General features: G+C 46.3%; 1 protein-coding gene across 1 annotated transcript in view; it reads left to right on the plus strand.

Moving 5' to 3' along the window:
• Positions 1-21331, plus strand: part of LOC311225944 (E3 ubiquitin-protein ligase arih1-like) — a gene marked incomplete at both ends in the record, with an annotated part of 37978 nt that extends 16647 nt beyond the window's left edge. The window contains one exon of the mRNA XM_084311332.1: positions 19922-21331. Coding sequence (XP_084167458.1) covers positions 19922-21331 — 1410 coding nt within the window. The remainder of the gene's footprint in view (positions 1-19921) is intronic.
• Positions 21332-23222: the final 1891 nt, after the last annotated feature.

Genomic DNA, 23222 nt, shown 5'->3' on the forward strand with positions numbered 1-23222 from the left:
GTCTCCATTCTTATTTTTGATTGCGATCCCAATTGTTTTCAGTAGATCACTGATTGGGTCTTTAAATGTTTCCCAAGGTATTTATAAGGCCTGCAGCCCACCCACCTGTAAGCCGGTCCAAGCCCCATTTCATGGCTGCATGAGGAAGCATTGATTTCAGGAAGATTCAATAATCAGGCGAAAAATGACAACGTGATTGGATTTCACTAAAGGGCTAAATATCGCGTCTTTTCCTGTGATTGCTAAGAATCACCCAAACTATACTCATATTCAAAACGGTATAAAATGGAAATGTCTACTGATGAAAAAACTATATGTTTTTTGCATGTTGACCAGAAGCAACTCACTGACAATCGACGGTGTTATTAGATCCATAGCTATAATATTTCATATATTTTAAGCACTCGCAAGTTTCGCAGTCTCCCCATTGACTTACAGCGATGGCGTTCTACCCAGAAGGTAAACAGCGACCCCTGGCGCTGAATGAGTTAAAACAAGAAAAAAAGACAATAACAACAACAACAAACAGCATACCTGTCTCCAGGGCCCCGTTCCCCGTACCTGGCTAACTGAGTTAGCCGGATAATTTTCAGCATAGCTTGACTTAAGCCAGACCTTTCCATTCCCTGACGCTCGATTGTCTAAATCACTATGGTAACAGATCAGAAAGTTTGAACCTGGTCGAGGGCAGGGTTAAGTTCAGTTAGCTGGATGAACTATGGCCACACCCCCGCAAAGAAATCCCTGAAATATTTCTCACAGTCTAGATCCCATTATGCCATTCTGAATTATGTTTTTGTGCTTCGTTTGAAATGTAAAATAATAGGTATGCAGTAACGCTGATAATAAATCATATTCAGCCTATGAATTTACTTTGTCCTATATAATGCACGTCATATTTATACGGATACGGCGCTCGCGAGTCGCGACACACACAGTTATTTTAATAACGGACTAAACGGATCAATGCAAATGTGAATCCCGCTGGGATATTTTTAATGAATGAAACCTATCGGGTGTTTGGCTCTGATTAGTTTAATATTCTTCGCTGTGTATTTGCTTAACGGAGCACCCGGATGCGTTTCATTCAAGCTGAAGCATCTATGCGCGGATTGTGGATATGAATTATGAGGAATCTGAATCTGTGGAGTATTTAATTGTATCACTGTGACAGTGTCACACGTTATTGTGATATTGTAACTGGGATTAAAATAGATGCGCTGTTTGATGGATTTGATGACGTGACGTGACTTGATAAATTGGATGAGCCTTTGACGTTTTTGATGAATGAATTTGAGAAAATGCATTTATCTTTTCAAGCACTGTTATCTGATGATGAACATGAGGTGTCACTGGTATAAACCAAATGGTAATCAATTCAATGCATGTATGGATTAGGTCCGAAACAGATTAAAACCTGATTAATAGTGTAACTGCAAGCCTCCCTCCAAGCCTCTCTTTGGAAACCATGTATTTATATAGTACATAATACCTAAACACATACAGATATCCTCATGATATAATTCGTATCAATTCGATATACTATTTGGGCTTGTTTTTATCGTTATTCTGAAAGAGCTGAACTAATTATTTTCGCTAGCAAGATCTCATTTGATTATTCATTCCATAAGCCTATACTGCCAGCAGGTACGTTTAAAGAAATATAATCTGATTAATGAGGGATTTAAAATTAGCCTATAGATTATGCATTTAACTTGTCGGCAAGGCTATTGAGCCGTACTGCATTAATTTGTACCCATTCTGCAATCTGTTAATAAAGTTTTAAATCAATCAATCAATCAATGCCGTTAGAAAATCAGGATTTCGGCTATCGACACTTGCTGTCTTTTCAGCTGAGGCGGGCGCGCGCAATTATCCGGGTCTCAAGTCTGGTTCAAATGAACGAGACTGAATCCACCTTCGAGGAACAGGAAAATCCCGGATTCAAACATCGGGTTAATTGAATCTGGATAATGGGACTCTTGATCGACTTAGTTGAACCAGGTACGGGGAATAGGGCCCTGAGCAGTAAAACCACCTCCTCCACTTAGGCCACAGGAAAACAAACAAACAAACTAATAAGCATCCTATGGCGCATTGCCCTTGTCACCATCACACCTCTGACTCTTCTCCACACTTCCAATCAGTTTACACAGCAGTTGACTGCCATGACACAGTCCATTAGTCTATTGGAAATACAGGATACAAAACTACAGAACTGAGGAAAATACTTGACAGCTTGCATGGCTAACTAATCTTTTTTAAATAAAACATAAAACAGGCAATAATGCAATAAAAATATATTAAAAAAAATATTATGACACCACAAGGACAGAACAGAAAAACAGCATTGAAATACACAGAGGGTAACGACAAACAAGTCACACCTGGCACCTGGCTGATTACAAATGGGACACCTGGGAGGGAAACAGACTAACAAAGAACTACAGGAAACTGAAACAAGGAACTACAACTATACTGGAAAATAAAATGTTTTTTTTCACAGGGAATTCACTGTATTATTTTTCAGATTAGTTTTGTTTGTCTACTTTAAGTGTAAATGCCATAGAAATACAGTAAATTACATTTTTATCAAAATATTAACCATTAAATAAAGGTTGTAAATTAAATGTATTTGATTTTACTGTAATTTGACAGTAAGTATTTGGCAACCGTTGCTGCCAGACATTTACCATTTTTTTTTACAGTTTTCTTTTTTACAGTGTATGAATAACAAGACAGGAAACAAAATACAAGACACTGGGGCAAAACAAGAATGCTAAGACAAATAATAAACAGAGAACACAATACAAGAAGACTAGACCAAGAAAGAGAGCAGAGGAGATAGGGAGAACAGACAGAGAACATAAATAACACAGAGAGGCCGAATAAGTGTCCATGGCAAGCTGTGTGTGATTGATTGATTGATTGATTGATTGATTGAAAACTGTATTAACAGATTGCAGAATGGGTACAATACAGTACGGCTCAATCCACACAATTGTTAAGGGGATGCAGACCAGAGAAAGACATTCGTCTTGTTTACATCAGGGTCCCCCATTTCCAATTCATCATAACATGTATGACATACACGACATACAGATAAACAGTACTGTTACATCCAGACATTTATGACATACAACATATACAAATATACAGTACCTCTTAACATGCAAGCGCCCACATGTGGGCCCTCTTGAGGACGATTTTCCCACCGGCACTTTGGCAACCTCTAGCGGCTCGGGTGTGCATATTTTTTAATACAATATATATGTCGAATTAAAGCCCTATTTGTTGCCTGACGATAGCCGTTCAGCGGTTCTCGAGTTACATGCCGATATGTGAGGCGTGTGCCGGTATTGCACAAATACCACTCCCGACTCCCGGGGCTCTAGCTCCGTCAATCATTTGGCGATCTCGAGAATGATTGGATAGGGTTGTAGCCAATGAGTGTGCCTTTCCAATAATACCCCAGGTGGGATGTACGCATCAGGGATCTAGGTGAAAAGTCACAAGCCAAAACAGGAAGAGAAAAAACTGTGAATTAATTGAAGTCTATGAGGAAAAGGAAACCAGGAACGCTACACAGTTTACCAAAATCGGTCCTAATCACTCATTTCTGAACGGATTTATGAAAATTGGACATGTACTACACAAGACTTCAGGCTATGGACCCAGGGTGTCTTTTCAGCCAAACCAATTTTTGGGGAAATACTACTTCTGGACTACTAACTACTACAGAAAAACGTGAGTAACAAGTTTTTCTACAACTCAAGTTCATAATATGTTATTCTATTTCAATAGCACTAAAAGTGAATTTTCTTGTATCATAATTTCTTGTATCAGAAACTCCAGAATGTCATCTTTCAAAAGAGACCGGGCTCATGCATGTGCTATAAGTATAAAATATAGTATTTTGGTTTGCAAAAAAAGTATGCAGTCCTCAAAAACTAAAATGACCACTTTTGGGGGCAATTGTTAAGAGGTTAAGAGACAGATAGTCAGGTTCATTATAAAGTGATTTAAACATTCGTTGGACTTTTTTGGGGATTTGCAAAACTATACATTTTTGGAAAGGGCATTGTATAAAGAATCAGAAAATCCATGTTTCCATTTGCCCAGATGTCTATAAATCCAAGAAAATCCAACGAAAGTATATAGTGAATCTGACTAAGAGTTTCTAAAAGAGAGTATATACATTTGAGGGGGAAGAAACTGTAAGGGGGTTGGGTGGGGGGGGGGGGGGGGGGGGGGGGGGGGTTCGGACATTTACAGGGGCCAGTTTCTAATTGCAGCCCGTAGGTGTTCTTTGAGAGTGGTTTTGAAGGTAGGTAGGTGTAACTGAGGGGTACAATTCCCTGACTGTATTGATAAGTATGGTATCATTAAACCACTACCGCTTTATGTACTTTAATTACTGGCCATACAGTACACGATATATGAATATGATGAACACTTCCCACAATGAAATCGGTTCCAGTCAAAGGTATTAATCAAGTATTTAATGGAGCAAAAGGTACATAGGATACTTTACATTATTCTTTGAATGCACTTGTAAGGCAAAGGAGTATGCGTAGGCAAATCAATAACGAATGTCCATTCTCTGGTTACGCAGGAGGTAATTATACAACCTGAATCTCAGGGAATTATATCTATGGTACACTAGTAATAGCGGGAGATACTGGAAAGGGGTTCCCACTGGTTGTAAGCCAGCAAGGGGGTAGAAGATCTGTCGGTAGTAGGACGTCTGGTCAACGATGACTAGGGAGACTTCAGGTACAGAAGCCGGTGCAGTAGTCTCTTGATCCACAGACGAATACAGCTTGGTTCTCTTGTAGACTGTAGCTCTACAGTGAAGAAAGCTAGGCGGCCTCAGGCTCTCTGAGCGCCGACTCGACTTGACTCCTCTCGGGGTAAATCCAACACGTGCAGGCGTCTGCGATTATCCGCTCCATAAATCATAGGACCAAAGCAAATATATTCCAGCCGCAAAGGGCTATGTAGTCGTCGGGTAGATTAATCCAGTGTACATGTCCATACGGTTCTCGCCTAGGTCTCCTCGGGTGAAAGCGCCATGCGGTCGGCCCAGCCTGGATAAGAACTCTAGCTAATACGAGAAAGCGTTGGAGATGCTGGTCACTGTAGGATTCTAACCGCACGATACACTATACACAAATAGACTATTAAAGACTCAATAGAAATATGTCGCACTCGACGGTATAGCGCCAAACTCTGACAATTCAGTTACTAATTTGCACGCGGTCTCGATGCTCTATTCTGAGGCCAAACAGGCCATACTTCACCGCACCTTGTATCGTGGGTGAGGCTTCAACTTATCGGTAACATACTAAATGCACGAAGGGTACGGAGGTAAGGGGGCTAAGGGTCTTCTACATTCACCTGCGCCGTATTTATACGCACGGTGAACAAATAGTGCCACTCTCATTTCTGTCGCCGTATCCCTGGGCAGGGCCGGGCAAGTACAGACATGTTGTGTCGGTGACTTTGAACTTGGCTCCGGGGGCCGGTCCCTGGCGCCGGTGGACCACTGTCCAATAGGAGAATGAAATATTATGGGCTGGACTAAAGGGATATTCCGTGTATATGTACAAGGAATATACAAGGGATATCAAACGATATACAAATACTATGCAATATATATCAATAAATAAATATATATATTCGGTTTAATCTGATCCTTTGTAACAGCCGCCCCCTAATTAGTCCCACCTAATTAGCTAAGCAGAGACAGATTAACCGCACTGTCCACTACTCAATGTCTGCTGTGAGGGTCAGTCATGTTCACAAAGTCATGGGGTCATGGTCGTCATCGATAGTATCGGGGAGCCTTGGCAGTTCTATTAGCCTCGCCACGGGTCGGGTGTAGGTCCGCCCTTGGACGAGCACTTCAGCTGCGAGGACCTTTCCGTCGGCACCGGTGATCACTTTGCTTACGCGGCCAGCCGGCCACATAGCTCGGGGTAGTGACTGGTCGATAATCATGACGACTGTTCCTTCTGTCAAATTGTCTCTCTCTTTCACCCATTTCTGGCGGGTCTGTAGAGACGGTAGGTAGTGGAGTAGGAAGCTGTTCCAAAACTTGTCAGCCAGTACTTGACTGTACCTCCACATTCTTCGGCCGTTCGCTTCTTCAGGCCTGTACATTGTCTGTGGTAGCGCGGGGTCCAGCCGCCCCATCAAGAGTGTGTTGGGGGTGACTGGGTCGACATCTGCTACATCACTTGAGACGTAACCGAGGGGCTTTGAGTTCAATACTCCCTCGATCTCCGTGAGGACTGTCATTAGGACTTCTTCCGCCACGGTCTGGGCCCCAAGCACGGCGTACAGGGCTGTCTTTATTGAACGTACTTCTCGTTCCCAAGTTCCACCGAAGTGAGGTGCGTTCGGGGGGTTAAACTGTAAGTCAATCTGGGATGGAGCGAGGTGGGTCTTAAGTTCTGGGCCCATAGCTTGGAAGCTCTCTCTCAGCTCTCTTTCTCCGCCTTTGAAGTTTGTCCCGTGATCAGACAACAATATAGACGGTTTGCCTTTCCGCGATGTGAATCTTCGGAAGGCCATAAGGAATGAGTCTGTGCTCATGGTTGGAAGGAGTTCTATATGTATCGCTCGGGTGGTCATGCATTTGAATACAATACCCCACCGCTTCTCGGTTCCTCTTCCTTTCTTTATATACAGCGGGCCGAAACAGTCCATACCGGTGGAGTGAAAAGGCTTGTCGCCGAGTCGGAGGCGACAGGGAGGTAGGTCAGCCATCCGGGGTATACTGGGCTGCGCTCGCCACTTACGACAGTCTAGACAGGTTCGCTGGAAGCGCCGCACTGCTTTTCTCCCTTGCAGTATCCAATAACGACGTCTGATCTCCGCGAAGACTCTCTCTGCCCCTGCGTGGTGCACATCCTCGTCGTATTTCTTTATGATCAGCTCTGTGACCTTGTGTCGGCTGTTCAAGACTATCGGGTACTTGACGTCATCCGGTAAGTCTGGGGCTCTCCGCAGACGACCACCCACTCTGATGAGACTATGGGCGTCGCTCTCGGGTGCTAGGTGGAGCAGTCTGCTGTCTGATGGGACTGGCTTTGCTCCCTGTAGACAGTCTAGCTCATCGGGGAACGAGTCTCTCTGGGCTCGTTGTAGTAGAAGAAGTTCTGCTTCTTCGTAGTCAGCTGCTGAAATGTCAGTAGTGGGCTGAACCTCTGGGTGGTGCCACAGAAATGTCTTTAGCTGCGCACTCTCTAGGGTGAGGCAATCGTCTATGTCGGGGTCTGTGGAGACGAGTGTGTTCAATCCACAGAACACAGATTTCTTGTTTTCGGCCTCCTCTTTACTCGCCTCCCGTGGGGTGGGTGTAGGCCACTCTTCTTCCGGGAGCTTGAGAAACTCTGGTCCGTCACTGTATGGGTTGTGACGGGTGAGGTCATCCAGGGACATTCCCCGGGTGATGACGTCAGCTGGGTTGTGTTTTGTGTCCACATACCTCCAGCTTGCTACTTCTGTTAAATCTTGAATCTCTGTGACTCTGACCCCCACGAAGACCTTGTATCTGCACGAATCAGACTGGATCCATGTGAGTACTGTCGTGGAGTCTGACCACAAGATTGTTCTTTGCACCGGAATGGTGAGTTCACGTTGGATTAACGTGGCGAGGTGCGCTCCTGCTAGGGCTGCGCAGAGCTCTAGACGCGGGATAGATTGTTGCTTTCGTGGGGCTATTCTTGAGCGAGCCAGGATGAAAGCAGTATGTATTTCTCCTCCCTCCTCTCGGGCACGCAAGTAGGCCACCGAGCCGTAGGCTACTTCGGAGGCGTCGCTGAAGACGTGCAGGTCCATCTGGCACGTCTCCGGCCTCACTGTGGGTGGGAAGTAGCTGCGGCGTATGTTAACACCTGGGAGTGAGCTGAGTTCCGTCTCCCACTCTCTCCATGTGGATGCAAGGTGTTCGGGTATGGGGTCGTCCCAGCCCTGGTCCTTGTCCCATAACGCTCTTACAATCATCTTTGCCCTGGTGGTGTAAGGTAGAATACATCCCAACGGGTCATATTGTCTGGCGAGTGTTCTGTATACACTCCGTCTGGTGGTCGGTAGTGCAGTCGACCTTCCCTGCTCCTTGGTCAGGGGTGTGTGTCTATAATGGAGCGAGTCTGTTTTGAAGCGCCAGACTAGTCATAATGTCATTTCTTGGGCTTCTCCTGGGATGGTCGCCATCCAGGTCTCGCTGCTTGCTGCCTTGTCCTCGGGGGAGAGGCTGCGCAATACTTGCGGGTCGCTGCTGGCCCACTGCCTGAGATCAAAGCCGCCTTTGATCAGGGAGGCGCGGAGCTTGAGTAGAAGGGCCTCGGCTTCTTCTGGCGTCGAGACGCTTTGCAGACAGTTGTCCACGTAGAAACTATTTTCTACACTTTTTCGGACCTCTTCATCAGCTGCTGGGTCCTCTGCGACGTGTTTTTGCAGTGCAAACGTAGCACAGCATGGGCTGCATGTGGTTCCGAAAGGGAGGACTTCCCATTGATAGATGGCTGGTTGCTCATCCCCGATCCTCTCTCTCCATAGGAACCGCAGCAGGGGCTTGTCCTCCTCCACTAGTCTCACCTGCAGGAACATCCCTTTGATGTCGCCGCTGATGGCCACCTTGTCCTGGCGGAAACGTAGTAACACGCCTAGTAGGGAGGGGCCGAGTGTTGGGCCGGGCAAGAGCTCTTTATTCAGATTTTGTGATCCGATCTGGTAGCTGCAGTTGAACACAATACGATCCTTGCCGTTGTGGTGGACTTTGTGGTGCGGCACGTACCATGATTCGGTCGTCTGATCGGCCTCTTTAATGTCAATTTTCTTTATGTGTCCCGCTGTGATTAGCTTGTTAATCTCAGCGCGGTACACAGTCTCTTGAGCGGGGTCTCTGGCTAGGCGCCGCTCTGTGTTCAATAGATACCGCTCCGTCGCTTCTTTTGGGGCGTGGAAGGTGGGCATACCCTCTCGCCTCAAGAGTGGAGTTGCGTACCTCATCACTCCGTTGACTTTGACTCTCTTTGTCCCTTGCTCGAGGAGTGCTATGGCGTAAATGTCTTCCTTGGAACGAATGTCTTTCTTTTTGTTCTTAAAGGGCATTGTCTCTAGTGTCCATAGCCTCTCGACATGCTGTAGGAGGGTGGTGTCTTCTTCTGTCACTCTGGAGTGGAGGCAGCTAGTGGCTGCTGTTCGGTTAAGAGACTTAGCGAGGGGGCCTTGTAATGTCCATCCTAGGCGGGTCTCGACTGCTGCAGGACAGCCTCTGGGCCCTGTGTGGACCCGGTCTATCGGGACTATGAGGTCTGCATGGTCGGAGCCTATCAGCAGGGTCGGGGTGGCACCGTCTATGAGCGGGATAGGTAGTTGACGCAGGTGCACATATTTATCCATCAGCTTGGCGATGGGGTAGGTGTACTGCGACAGGCCTATTTCTTGGCTGGTGAAAGCATTAGTAATCCTATACCGTCTCTCTGGCTGCCCGCTTGCTGCGATAGTGAAGGAGACATTCTCGCCCTTTATCGTCTTTAGATCTCTTCTTATTGTCCGAATCGTCATCTGGTTTTCGCTCCCCCGCAGCCCCAGCTGGGCCGCAGCGGATGCGAGGAGAAGGGTCTTCTCTGACCCGTCGTCAAGGACGGCGTAAGTGTCCATGACCTTGTCTTGGTAACTCAGTGTTACGCGGACCACCTTTAAGAGCACTCGGGCGCCCCCGCTGCTGGCGGGGTCAATGTACATAATACTTGCCTTTGTGCTGCTTGAGGGTGCGGGCTTTCTTCTGTTACTGTCGTGTAGGACATCTAGGTGGGCTCCGTCACACCGACTACACCTCTTCTTTAAGCGGCACTCGGCTGCCATGTGACTGCGCGCACATCGGTAACAGCGTCGGTTGGACTTTATCCATTGACCCACTTCGTCGGCGGTCATCTTCTTGAATGTGTCACATTGTGACAACCAGTGTTCTTTCTCGCAGTACGGGCACACCATCTTCCACTTCTCTTTCATCGAGGGGGTACTGTGGTTCTTGCTGCTCGGTACTGGTTCTAATTGGTGCATGACAGTCACCAATCTTCGGCCATCGTTTGCTCTCCTAGGTCCCTCTCTGGAGCTTGGTGTGCTCCGCACGAACGTATCCAATCGCAGGCTGCTGACTTCTCTCGCCAGGAAGTCGGCTAGGTCTAGGAGGGATGGCTCGGGACCGTTAGGATCACGGTGGTCTCTTTGCCGCCTGAAGCGCTCTTGTCGGGCGGGCGGAAGCTTCTCTAAAATCCTCTCGACATTAGAGTTTGCGTATAGTTCGTGCATACCCTTTTCTCGTTGCGCCCCCAGCATCCCTACCAGGGATTGTACCTTGATAGACAGGTCGTCTAGTGAGCGATTGTCTGTTGCTGGGGGTAGGCGGTCAATATGCCTTATCTCTTGTATTACGTAGTCCCATATGCGTCCATATCTTTGGTCGAGTGCTGCTAGAGCCGCTGTGTATGGGGTAGTAGAGGTGGCATAGGCCAGCGCTATATTGTGCGATCGGGGCACCTTGAGGTGCTTCAATAGGATAGCATACTTGTGGCGTTCATCAGCTACATCAGCCATCATTGTCTCTAAGCACATCCGTAGCTCCGTGTACTGTGCTCTGTTCTCATGGGTGAAGTCTGGAAACGTCGGTGTGCCAATGTATGATGCCGTAGATGGCTGGCACATCGGTGAGCGTTGGAAGAGAGGCCTCCTAGGCGAGTCTCCTCTTACGCCTCTCGGTGGGCTGGTACCGGCAGGGTACCATGGCCCGCGTATCCAGGTGCTATTCCTCGGGACTGGTCGTGCGTCAATCTCACCCGTGAATTGAGTCGGGGGTCTGTAGCGCAGAGCCGCGGGGGTAGAGCCTGGGCTGTACTGGACCTCCTGGTCCTGTGGAGTACTGTGCTGCTGTCGGGCTTGACTCTCCTCCTCTCCCTCTTCTTCTTCCTCTGTCAGATCCTCTAGATCCTGTAGTCGTCTATTTAGCCTCTCCGCGGTGTATACCGTTCCTTCCTTGTAGCTGGGTCTCACTGGGGCCGGTCGGGGAAGGAGTTCGGAGGGGGGTATAGGCTCTCTCTGGTGGTCGGGCTCAGGGTCGCTTGATCGGTTAGGGGAGGGTGCCCTTGACCCGTGTCTTGACGAGGCCCTGGAACCCCGTGCGGAGGGAGGGGGTGTTGCCCTGGCGATCAGCTGCTCCATTAGCTGCGCTTGTAATCGGTCGCGCTCGGCTTCGCGCTTGGTGAGAGCGATGTCGCGCTCTGCTTCTCTTTGGGCACCGGCAGCGGCGCGCTGGGCTTCGGCGGCGGCGGCGCGCTGGGCTTCGGCGTGGTCTCTTACCATATTCTCTTCCGTCTGAAGGCGTCTAATCTCTAGACGTATACGATCTTCGTCGCTCCGTTGCTGCGCTTGGAGGCGTTCTCTTTCCATGGAAGAATGTTCGCGCTCACTAAGCGTCTGTGCTTGGAGTCGATCGCGCTCTGTTGAGGCTGCTAGGCTGGCGAGGAACGCCTGTGCCAGCATCTTGTCTGCCTCGCTGGGGGAAGACGCTGGTTGGGGTGATCCGCTCCTGGCAGTACTCGTTGGAGATGCGTTCTCCTGCGGGGAGTCCTGGAGCTCCATCTCCTGGGCGCTCTCCTCTTCTTGTACCGGGCAGAGTTCCATCTCTGGAGGGTTGTCTTTCTCCCGGAGCTCTCCGGGGACTACTTCTTCGGTCTTGGCGGGGGGTAAAGTCGTGTCAGTTCCCTCCTGGTCCCTACCGTGAGCTTGGTCAGTTACATTAGAACCCACTAGGGCCTCTGTTGGCGGGGTAGCCTGGTTGATAGGGTCGGACATAATTTAACTTTCTACTTTTTCCGCGTTTACCGTCTGTAGAAGGCTAGGTAGTATACTGGCAACGTAATCCTCTAAGTACTGAGGTGGCTGCCGTCTACGCTGCGGGCGATCTACTTTAGGAGGACCGTTTTGTGGAGTGTTCATCATAGGCCATTTCAATATTAATACCACTATATTAATATTACACTAGTTATTCTCCGGCTCGAAGGACCAATTGTAACTGAGGGGTACAATTCCCTGACTGTATTGATAAGTATGGTATCATTAAACCACTACCGCTTTATGTACTTTAATTACTGGCCATACAGTACACGATATATGAATATGATGAACACTTCCCACAATGAAATCGGTTCCAGTCAAAGGTATTAATCAAGTATTTAATGGAGCAAAAGGTACATAGGATACTTTACATTATTCTTTGAATGCACTTGTAAGGCAAAGGAGTATGCGTAGGCAAATCAATAACGAATGTCCATTCTCTGGTTACGCAGGAGGTAATTATACAACCTGAATCTTAGGGAATTATATCTATGGTACACTAGTAATAGCGGGAGATACTGGAAAGGGGTTCCCACTGGTTGTAAGCCAGCAAGGGGGTAGAAGATCTGTCGGTAGTAGGACGTCTGGTCAACGATGACTAGGGAGACTTCAGGTACAGAAGCCGGTGCAGTAGTCTCTTGATCCACAGACAAATACAGCTTGGTTCTCTTGTAGACTGTAGCTCTACAGTGAAGAAAGCTAGGCGGCCTCAGGCTCTCTGAGCGCCAACTCGACTTGACTCCTCTCGGGGTAAATCCAACACGTGCAGGCGTCGGCGATTATCCGCTCCATAAATCATAGGACCAAAGCAAATATATTCCAGCCGCAAAGGGCTATGTAGTCGTCGGGTAGATTAATCCAGTGTACATGTCCATACGGTTCTCGCCTAGGTCTCCTCGGGTGAAAGCGCCATTCGGTCGGCCCAGCCTGGATAAGAACTCTAGCTAATACGAGAAAGCGTTGGAGATGCTGGTCACTGTAGGATTCTAACCGCACGATACACTATACACAAATAGACTATTAAAGACTCAATAGAAATATGTCGCACTCGACGGTATAGCGCCAAACTCTGACAATTCAGTTACTAATTCGCACGCGGTCTCGATGCTCTATTCTGAGGCCAAACAGGCCATACTTCACCGCACGTTGTATCGTGGGTGAGGCTTCAACTTATCGGTAACATACTAAATGCACGAAGGGTACGGAGGTAAGGGGGCTAAGGGTCTTCTACATTCACCTGCGCCGTATTTATACGCACGGTGAACAAATAGTGCCACTCTCATTTCTGTCGCCGTATCCCTGGGCAGGGCCGGGCAAGTACAGACATGTCGTGTCGGTGACTTTGAACTTGGCTCCGGGGGCCGGTCCCTGGCGCCGGTGGACCACTGTCCAATAGGAGAATGAAATATTATGGGCTGGACTAAAGGGATATTCCGTGTATATGTACAAGGAATATACAAGGGATATCAAACGATATACAAATACTATGCAATATATATCAATAAATAAATATATATATTCGGTTTAATCTGATCCTTTGTAACAGTAGGGATTCACATTATTTTATGGCTGTGGGTAGTGCGTGTGAAATAAACACACTTCATGGTGAACCTGTACATACTGTATTTAATTAATGGGAATCAAATATTGGAATTGGAAGTAAGCCTCATTTGTCTAATTGTAATCAGGCCAACTTGGATACAACTAGCATTCGGTCATAATATTTCATATATATATATGTAACGGTTGTCATATCGTCACCTTAAACTTCGATGCCCCGAGGGAGTTTCAAACCTGTGGTCTGCCGCACCACGTGTCGACAGCACAGACCGCTATGCCAAGAGGTGAATTTCAAGATTCAAGAGTTTATTCATCACATATATACCAGGGCATACAGTGAAATGCGGTTGGCCATGCCCGCTACGATTGTGCAATAAAACAATAGTAATAGTAATAATAATAAAAAGATAACTAGAATAGACATGGTAAATAGACATGTTAATGAATCACTTAAAGCCCAACCTCCAGGTTAAACCCTACTGATCAATTATGGGTAGTTTACATCATTGGTATATAATTTCATTATTTATTTTTTTCCATTTGACACCGGAAATGCCACTCTGAAAGAGTTAAAAAGGTCCACGCACGAATAACATGCACGCGCGAATCAAAAAAGCTTATCAAACGCCGACGTCACAACAGGTCAACAGGACAACAGGTGCATATTAATGAGCCGAATCTAAAAGCTTATCAGACGCTAGCACCTAGCACGGCCGTGACGTCACTCCAGGAAACGTATGCCTTATGTCCGTCCGGGTCATAGTACTAGATCAATGGTGGCTCACTCGGTGCATCACAGTTAGCCTATATCTCCGCCGTCCCTGCTACACGCAGTCGGGACCACTACACTCACTGACGTTAGCCTATTAGCCCGCCGTCCCTGCGGGTGGTTCTCTCCTCTTTGTGTGCCCCCGTCCCCGCGGAGGAGCTTGTGGACTCGACGGCGGCGGCGGCCACGGGGCGCCGGAGCCTGCAGCGCTAGTTAGCTCATAGCTATCGTGTAACACTAGCCTTTGCAGGCTCGGGCGCCCTGCGGCTGCCGCCGCCGTCACGTCCATGGGCCCCCCCGGCAGGGCACCCGTGGGGACGGGTCGGGGTGTACAGAGAGGAGAGAACCATTTTGGGTCGGCCGTTCATGCCGGCCAGCGAGCCGGATGTCGGGATATGTTGTTAGCACAATAGCTACCAAGCTAAGCTATGTTATCTACTAACGTTATAAACACAATATGTGTACAACGACACAATGATTTACATTATTACAAATATGGTAACGTGGTTGTGGCTTTTACAAATAGTGGTTAGCTTTAGAGATGGATGGATGGCTATAATCACGGAGCAATAATGAGGTGAAACAGATACATTTCCATTCGGCTAGTAGTAGCAAGCATATATCTATGGTAGCAAGGCTCTCTGCCTGCCACTAGCTGTGTGACTCTCAGCGCCCCCTGGTGAGCCCCCTGTTGTCCTGCACCTGTTGTGACGATTACACACGCACGTTATGAACAATTGATTAAAATATGCACGTGCGTGGTGATTGTGTTGGGCAGACAAAATGTTTGATAACACTAAAACTGGGTCAATTTCAATACTTTTTTTCCCCTTCTTCATGAAAGCCACTGTTGGCCTAGTCCACATTGTTTATTGAACAAAAATACAACGTGGAGGTTGACCTTTAATGCTCTAAAAATAAAAGATCTCCCCAAAGCGCTGGTTCTAGGACCTGGCAATTCAAGCTGCCCACTATTGGAACCTCTAGTGCATAGGTGTCAAACTCACGGCCCGCGGGCCAAATCCGGCCCGCCACGTCATTTGATGTGGCCCCACAAGAGCTCAGGTACATTTTTTTTTTTTTTTTTTTACATTAATATTGGGTTAAAAAATAGCAGTGTTAAAATAATTGTGGGTTAATGCGTTAATAAAGCTTTAACTTTGACAGCCTTAGTTATTACACATTCTTACACATACATGTATGTTGAACATCTGAGGTAACAAAGGAAAAAAGCCAAAAGCACTTACTCCTCAGACATTCTTTGACAATTTTACAGCCCAAAATACAAAAAAGATCCAGGCGGAATAGGTAACAAAGGGTTGAAGAAATATTGTCTGAACTGTCAGATGCAAACTGGCTGTGTGACATAACCGAGCATCTCGCTCAATTGAATAAGAAGCTGTAGGGACGCAAACAAGTCCCACCCAAAACTTGACCAATATAGTTGTGAACTGAGACAACCCTTATTTTGTTATTTTTGAGTACAGTTACAGTTGTGTGTTCATGCAGACACATAATAGCAATTTCATTACGAATTGAAAATGGGGGACCCTGATGTAAACAAGTCGAAAGTCTTTCTCTGGTCTGCATCCCCTTAACAATTGTGTGTATTGAGCTGTACTGTACTGTACCCATTCTGCAATCTGTTAATTAAAGTTAATTAAACTATCTTCCATTAGTTGGATGTATGGCCTCTGCAAGGTTGTGTGCAGCCATTTGTTTTTGTAACATCTGCTACATCTGTCCCACGTGTTCTTTGCAGCTCACAGTTGTTAGTTCTGCCCCTCTTGACTGTGACAAAAAGGTTTTGAACAAACTTAATGTCATAGCTTGTATTTGATGATATTCTTCTTTGTTATTTACTTGAATGGTTTGATCATTGATTGGTGGAGTAATATGGGGTTCTGATAAACTAAAATTATTTGTTAAAATAACATAAGCTAACATATATTTTTACATTTATGCAAATGAATATGCAATATGTATAACTTGAATAAGTAATAAATACAGAAACACCATGTTTAACAATATGTAAATGTGTAGCTACATTTATTTTACATTACATTAACATTTATACGGTCTTTGGCCCTTTGAGGGCAACCATAATGCTGATGTGGCCCTCTGTGAAAATGAGTTTGACACCCCTGCTCTAGTGTAATGCTCGTGCACAGTATTACTAAAAACAATCTGATTATGTATAAAAACAGGAGTTTTACTGCTCATGACCAACTTGAACAGCACAAGTATATTAAAAGACAATCTATTTTCAACGTTAAGCCAAGAGAGGCGGGCATGCATACGGCTCACATTAGACCTTAGTGAGCAGCCCAGTACCAACCGTGCTGCCCTGTTCTGGACCACCTGGAGCTTCCTGAGGTCACCACTGGCAGCAGATGGCCACATCGCAGAGCAATAGTCAAGATGACATAAAACTAAACTTTGCACCATTTACCATCATCATCATCATGGACAACGACACCAGTGCATCTCAAAATATCACCACTGTGTTCTAGGGCTGACCTCGACCAGGCAAATAGTCGACTAATCGATCGAAAGGAGCCGTAGTCGACTGCCAACCTCTTAGTCGAATGCAAAAAATAAAATAAAAAGATTACATTTTCTTTTCTTTTTTATAAATCATTCTTTCCAAAAGCAAAGAGGTCTAGAAGCGTGGCTAACGCTAATGGCGCGCATACCAGCGAGGCTAACTGCCTAAGAAAACGGGCACAGAGGCACTGAAAGAGGATTTTACCCGTCTAATGAACACACTAGACTAGACAAATATCAAGATGTATCCATCAGTTGACCAATTGCATGCTTTTGCAGAGGACAAGAAGCCTTCAGTCAACTCCTTCAGACATTACGCACCCCCCACAGCCCAAATGGAATGATGCCCCCCACAAAAAGAAAATTATATATATATTTCTTTTTTGCACTACCAGTCGACTATCTGCACATTTCGGCCAATCAAAGTCGACTATACAAATCCTTAGTCGGGGACAGGCCTATACTGTGTTCTTTCAAACGATCGCGGCGCTGTCATGATCTGAACTTTTTGGACAGTCCTCTGGCGCCCCCGGGCGGTCTGTTCGCGGTGCTACAGGCCGCCGCCCTTCTGGACCTTTATGTACATATATTGTCAAGTCTGTTGTCTGTCTTGCTCCCTGTGTATCTCCCATTAGTTCAGATGTTCTAGTCTAGCCCTGTTTTCCCAGTGTTGTTATGTTACAATGTTTGTTCCTGCCTGTTAGTTTAGTGTCTAGTCTCCCTTGTATTCTTATCCTCTGTTCCCCAGCTGTTCCTGTTTAGCAATCACTGTTTAGTATATATTCTCCCCGCCCCTGTCTTCCAGGGTTGCGTCATTGTTTGTTGTTTGGTTATCCCGTCAGTACCCTTCCGTGCTGTGTGTTGTCTCCTGTGTCAGTACCTTCCCGTGCTTTTCTGCCTACCTTGTGTTCCCCTCGTGAAAACCCTTGTTATCCTATACTTCCTCGTGAGTCTGTTCCCGTATTTGTAGCTCATGTTTTCCAGCGTTGCTGAGGTTTGATTTCCCGTGTTTTCAAGTACGGTTTTGTTTTCCCCTGTAACGTGTGCCTTGTTGACTATGCTCAGTAAAGCTTATTATTATCGGAACGTCGACTCGTTGCCTCGTCTCTCTCACTCCACATTGTCCTGCAATTGAATCCTACACCTCTCCTAAACTCCGAATCCTCACAGGCGCACGACTGTGAGGGCTGTGGGTGTGGGTCATGAGCAGATAATAGGGAATCTTAAAGTTATACGTAAAACGAATAACCACAAAACTGCTTACGCAGACGTTTTAGGAGAAGGGGGAAAATAAACAACACAAAACAACCTTTACAGGTGAAAGCCTCAAAGTGAGTATTTAAGAAAATAAGTAAAGTCCAAAAAAACAGGACGACACTCATTAAAGGGGTATTGTAGAAAGAATAAATAAGCCACAAAGGCAACTCCTAAAACCAGAGTTTATATTGAAAACATAAAACAATAAACCTCCACCAAGGGAGTTTATGTGCAACGGACAGTTCCAAAAGAACAAAAGAAAACACTACCATAAAGGACTCAGCCTCTATAAAGTAAAGTGTAAACTAAGCCAGTAGCCGAAAACAAGATGGCTACAAAAGAAGGCTAAATGCTGAATAGGGCAGCACTACACTTAAATATAATGAGCCTGACCAAACGTATAGCCAGCACAAGGAAAATGAAAAAGCAGTTGACACTGCGAGCGCCAAACTTAAATAGACTCCACATGGCCATAGGCACAGCTGTACTGCATCAGGTGCAATCAAGCCCACACACCTGCCGACCCATGAGGCAATTAACCACAGGGAACAGGGATTGCCAGCTATCCCTCACAGAGAGGTGAAATAAAGCAAAAATAGACAGCTGTCCCGCACAGAAAGGTGAAATAAGGCAAAAACCATGACAACGACGGCCTTGGCCACGCGCACCACGACGGCGGAGAGAGAGAGAGAAAAACAAACAAGAGATGGATGAGGAAGCTCTCGCTCTCCATTACTGAAGCGCAGGGAGTCAGCAGAAACGTTTGTCTTCATAAACACTGAGGCATTTGATGCATCTGCATGGAGCATTCATCATCCCCCCAGACAAGGCCCGCTCTGTGGCAGGACAACAGACCCGGAGGAGGGGGAGGAGGAGGAATGCCAGCCCGCTAACACGGGCACTTTGACAGGCCTCATGTCACTCTCAGGTTGGGTTCCTTTCTGCTCCCGGTTTCCGATATGGTCCGTCGTGCTGCTGTGCCACTGTTGCAGGACAGTGAACTTTCTAACTTTCTAATATGAAATATATGAAATGGTAAATGGCTGCTTTTTTATATAGCGCTTTTATCCAAAGCGCTTTACAATTTGTTCCTCACATTTTACCCATTCACTCACACATTCACACACCGACGGCGGAGGTGACCATGCAAGGTGCCAACCTGCACATCGGGAGCAATTAGGGGTTACGTGTCTTGCTCAAGGACACATCGACACGCTGCCCGGGAGGAGCGGGAATCGAACCAGGAACCTCCGGTGTAAGAGACAAAGCTATTTAGGTTATTGTATTATATGAATGTTTAATACTGATTGGATTTAGATAAAGTCATTGCACCGTTGTATTTGTCATAATAGAGCATTCTAGAACATAGAAACTTCTAGAACGTTTGTGATGTCGTAATAGACCTTCCTGGAACATAGAACATTCTGGAATGTTTGTGGTGATGTCATAATAGGACTTTCTAGAATATAACCACAGTATGACGTCATGATAGAAAGTTATGGAACCTTCGTGATGTCACCGTATGATCATAACCGAACATTCTAGAACATTTGGGTCTCTATATAAGCAGAAAGGCAGTTTTGCATCTTCGACCGGACTGAACAGGACTGAACGGATGGACTCAACAATGGACTGAAGCTAGGAGCCAGCAAGTGGATTTTTACGGTTTTCACATTACGAAGGAATTTTCATGTGGGGGGCCACGGAAACAACTCTGTAGAGAAACACCTCGTCTCTCGTTTCAGTGCAGCGTCTCGACGAGCGGAGCTTCGAATCATCATCACCGGGTGTCGCCTGTGGCTTTGACGTTTGACTGATCATAATACATTACAATAACAAGCGATGGACTCGGACGAGGGTTACAACTATGAATTCGATGACGGCGGCGGCGGCGGCCCGGGGCAGGAGGAGGAGGACTACCGCTTCGAGGTGCTGACCGCCGAGCAGATCCTCCAGCATATGGTGGAGTGTATCCGGGAGGTCAACGAGGTCATCCAGAACCCTGCTACTATCACGAGAATACTCCTTAGTCACTTCGACTGGGACAAAGAGAAACTGATGGAAAGGTATTTCGATGGGAACCTTGATAAATTGTTCTCTGAATGCCACGTCGTCAATCCGAGCAAGAAAATGAGGACGCGACCGGTGGACACCCGGTCTTCAGCTCAGGACATGCCCTGTCAGATCTGCTATCTGAACTACCCAAACTCGTACTTCACTGGGTTGGAGTGTGGACACAAGTTCTGCATGCAGTGCTGGGGGGACTACCTTACTACCAAAATCATCGAGGAGGGCATGGGACAGACAATATCCTGTCCCGCCCACAACTGTGATATATTGGTGGATGACAACACAGTAATGCGGCTGATAACCGATTCAAAAACGAAGTTGAAGTACCAACACTTGATTACAAATAGTTTCGTAGAGTGCAACCGACTGTTGAAATGGTGTCCCGCACCTGACTGCCATCACGTTGTCAAAGTCCAGTATCCCGATGCCAAGCCTGTGAGATGTAAATGTGGACGCCAGTCCTGCTTCAATTGTGGAGAGAACTGGCATGATCCTGTCAAGTGTAAGTGGCTGAGGAAATGGATCAAGAAATGGGACGACGATAGTGGGACATCCAACTGGATCGCCGCAAATACAAGGGAGTGTCCCAAATGCCATGTACCCATCGAGAAGGATGGAGGCTGCAACCATATGGTGTGTCAGAACCAGAACTGCCGAGCTGAGTTCTGCTGGATCTGCCTGGGGCCCTGGAAGCCACATGGCTCGAACACCTGCAACCGTTACGATGCGGATGATACCAAGGCTGCCAGAGACGCCCAAGAGCGTTCCCGCGCCGCCCTGCACAGGTACCTGTTCTACTGCGACCGCTACACAAACCACATGCAGAGCCTGCGCCTCGAGCACAAGCTGTACGCGCAGGCGAAGCGGAAGATTGAGGAGATGCACCAGCACAACACGTTGTGGATCGAGGTGCAGTTCCTGAAGGAGGCCGTGGACGTGCTCTGCCAGTGCCGCTCCGCCCTCATGTTCACCTACGTCTTCGCCTTCTACCTCAAGAAGAACAACCAGTCCATTATATTTGAGAACAATCAGGCGGACTTGGAGAACGCCACGGAGGTGTTGTCTGGCTATCTGGAGCGTGACATCTCACGGGACTCCCTGCGGGACATCAAGCAGAAAGTACAAGACAAGTACGTGTACTGCGAGAGCCGGCGACGGGCGCTACTGCAACACGTGCACGAGGGCTACGAGAAGGACCTCTGGGAGTACATTGAAGATTAAAAGGACAGCATTTTTATAACTCTCTTACCGCTGATGCAATGCAAATGGGGGCAGCACTGGTTTCAGCCATAGTTATGGAATGTCCCGATTTGGTCCCCCTCCTTCAGTTTTTTTCCCCTCTTTGTTTTCTGGAGATTTTAAATAAATTATATAACAATTTAAAGATAGAACATTTAAAAAAGGAAGAAAAAAAGATAGTTTGTATCATTTTTGAGTGTGAGGATATGATCCTCCTCCTGCCCTCTCAGTTTGTCATTTTTATAACATCTCCCCTTTACTGCCCCCCCATGTTAAATTTTCCAGATAATTTCATTGTTTCTTTTGTTCCAGGTTTCTGTGTTAGCCAGGAGTTTGCAGCACAGTGCACCATCTTCAAGCCACATCTGCTGAGTGTATTGAAATCTTTTCTTTTAGTTTTTTCATGTTGAGTTTCAGATTGTAGAGTTGCAACAGTTCAGTGGGTGTATAAAAAAAATAAAATGGCAGTCTTAACCCTTTCTCCGACGATGACGTGTTAACACGTCATTCTCCGCCATGCGTAATCTGCCAATTACGCCGTAAGGCGTCTTTGAGATGAATATTTCATATTTTCGTCATGGTATTCATATGTCACTCACAGAGTCTTGGGTGATGCTGTCTGGGCCATCACAACTCTGCAACGCTTCAATACCGCCACCTCGTGGCCGATCGACGAGTTGCCAAACCGGAAGTGGCCGGAAGTGCTTGGTCCGTCCCCTATTTTCGTCCGGCCACTCGCTTAGCGTCCCAGGGCTCAATACAGACACTGTCGATATGAATCTTTGCCATAACTCAATAATCAACATGTTTTGGACGTGTATTAGTAATATACAACCCGGAAATGGATCGCATCGATCAACATCCCATAATAGCGATCTTTTTGCTCCAGTGTGATCACCCAACGCTACGAGGAGACTGGGGTGAGTTTCAGCGTTTTTCTTTACCATTTTCGATACAAACTGCTCTGATCAATATATCACTCATGCTACATGAATAATTTTACGTCGGTCATTGAATTATAAACGACCCCCCCCCCCCCCCCCTCCGGTCAACCGCAGATGATAAGTCATAACGTCTAGGACCATGTACAGTTAAAAAAATTTATCTGGCGTCGATCGGTATCAAACTGCATTTGATGATCTAATATATGCATTTATGACTATATCTCACGTTCTATGAAATACAGCAGAAAACGATAAAAACATTTATACTCTAGACGGTATTTTAGTATGAATGTGTGAATGAAAAAGTAAAACGTTCCTACATCCTGAACGATAGATAATTGATGTTGAATGGGCCATAGTAATGTCAATTTAGCAATACAATTTAAAATGTTATAGCCCTGCAAAGATGGTGAACTTCTCCATAGACAAATTGCGCTGGCAGAGAGGCTACAAGGATGGATATAAGCTCCGGCAGATAATGGGTTAATATAAGTAGTATTTTCAAACTCTGAATATGTACCCATATCTAAATCAGAAATTTGACTTTGACTGATTTTAATATGCACACTGGCTTCTGCAATCAGTGTGTGCATTGGTGTGTTGTTTAACTACTATCACCGACATCTAAGAAGGGAGATCCCCTCTTGAACGGCCCTTCTAAGGTTTCTCTCCTCCACACTGCCTGTGGAGCAGTTTCCCCTATTGTTAGGTTTTAGTGAGTTTTTCCTTACCTTCGCGCAGGGTATGTCTGGGAGTGTTTGCATTCTTTCATTGATTTGCATTTATTTTAAATTTGTTGGACCTTATGGTGTTCTTGTTCTGTTCTTGACTTATTGTTATGTTTCTTCTTGACTTGTTTAAAGAAGACGTGTCCGGCCCATGGGGACATTACCGTGTGTTGTCGGGCCTTACAAATAAATTTGATTTAT

This window comes from Notolepis coatsorum (genome assembly GCF_963971535.1).
Source record: "Notolepis coatsorum genome assembly, chromosome: 3".
Classification (NCBI taxonomy): Eukaryota; Metazoa; Chordata; class Actinopteri; order Aulopiformes; family Paralepididae; genus Notolepis; species Notolepis coatsorum.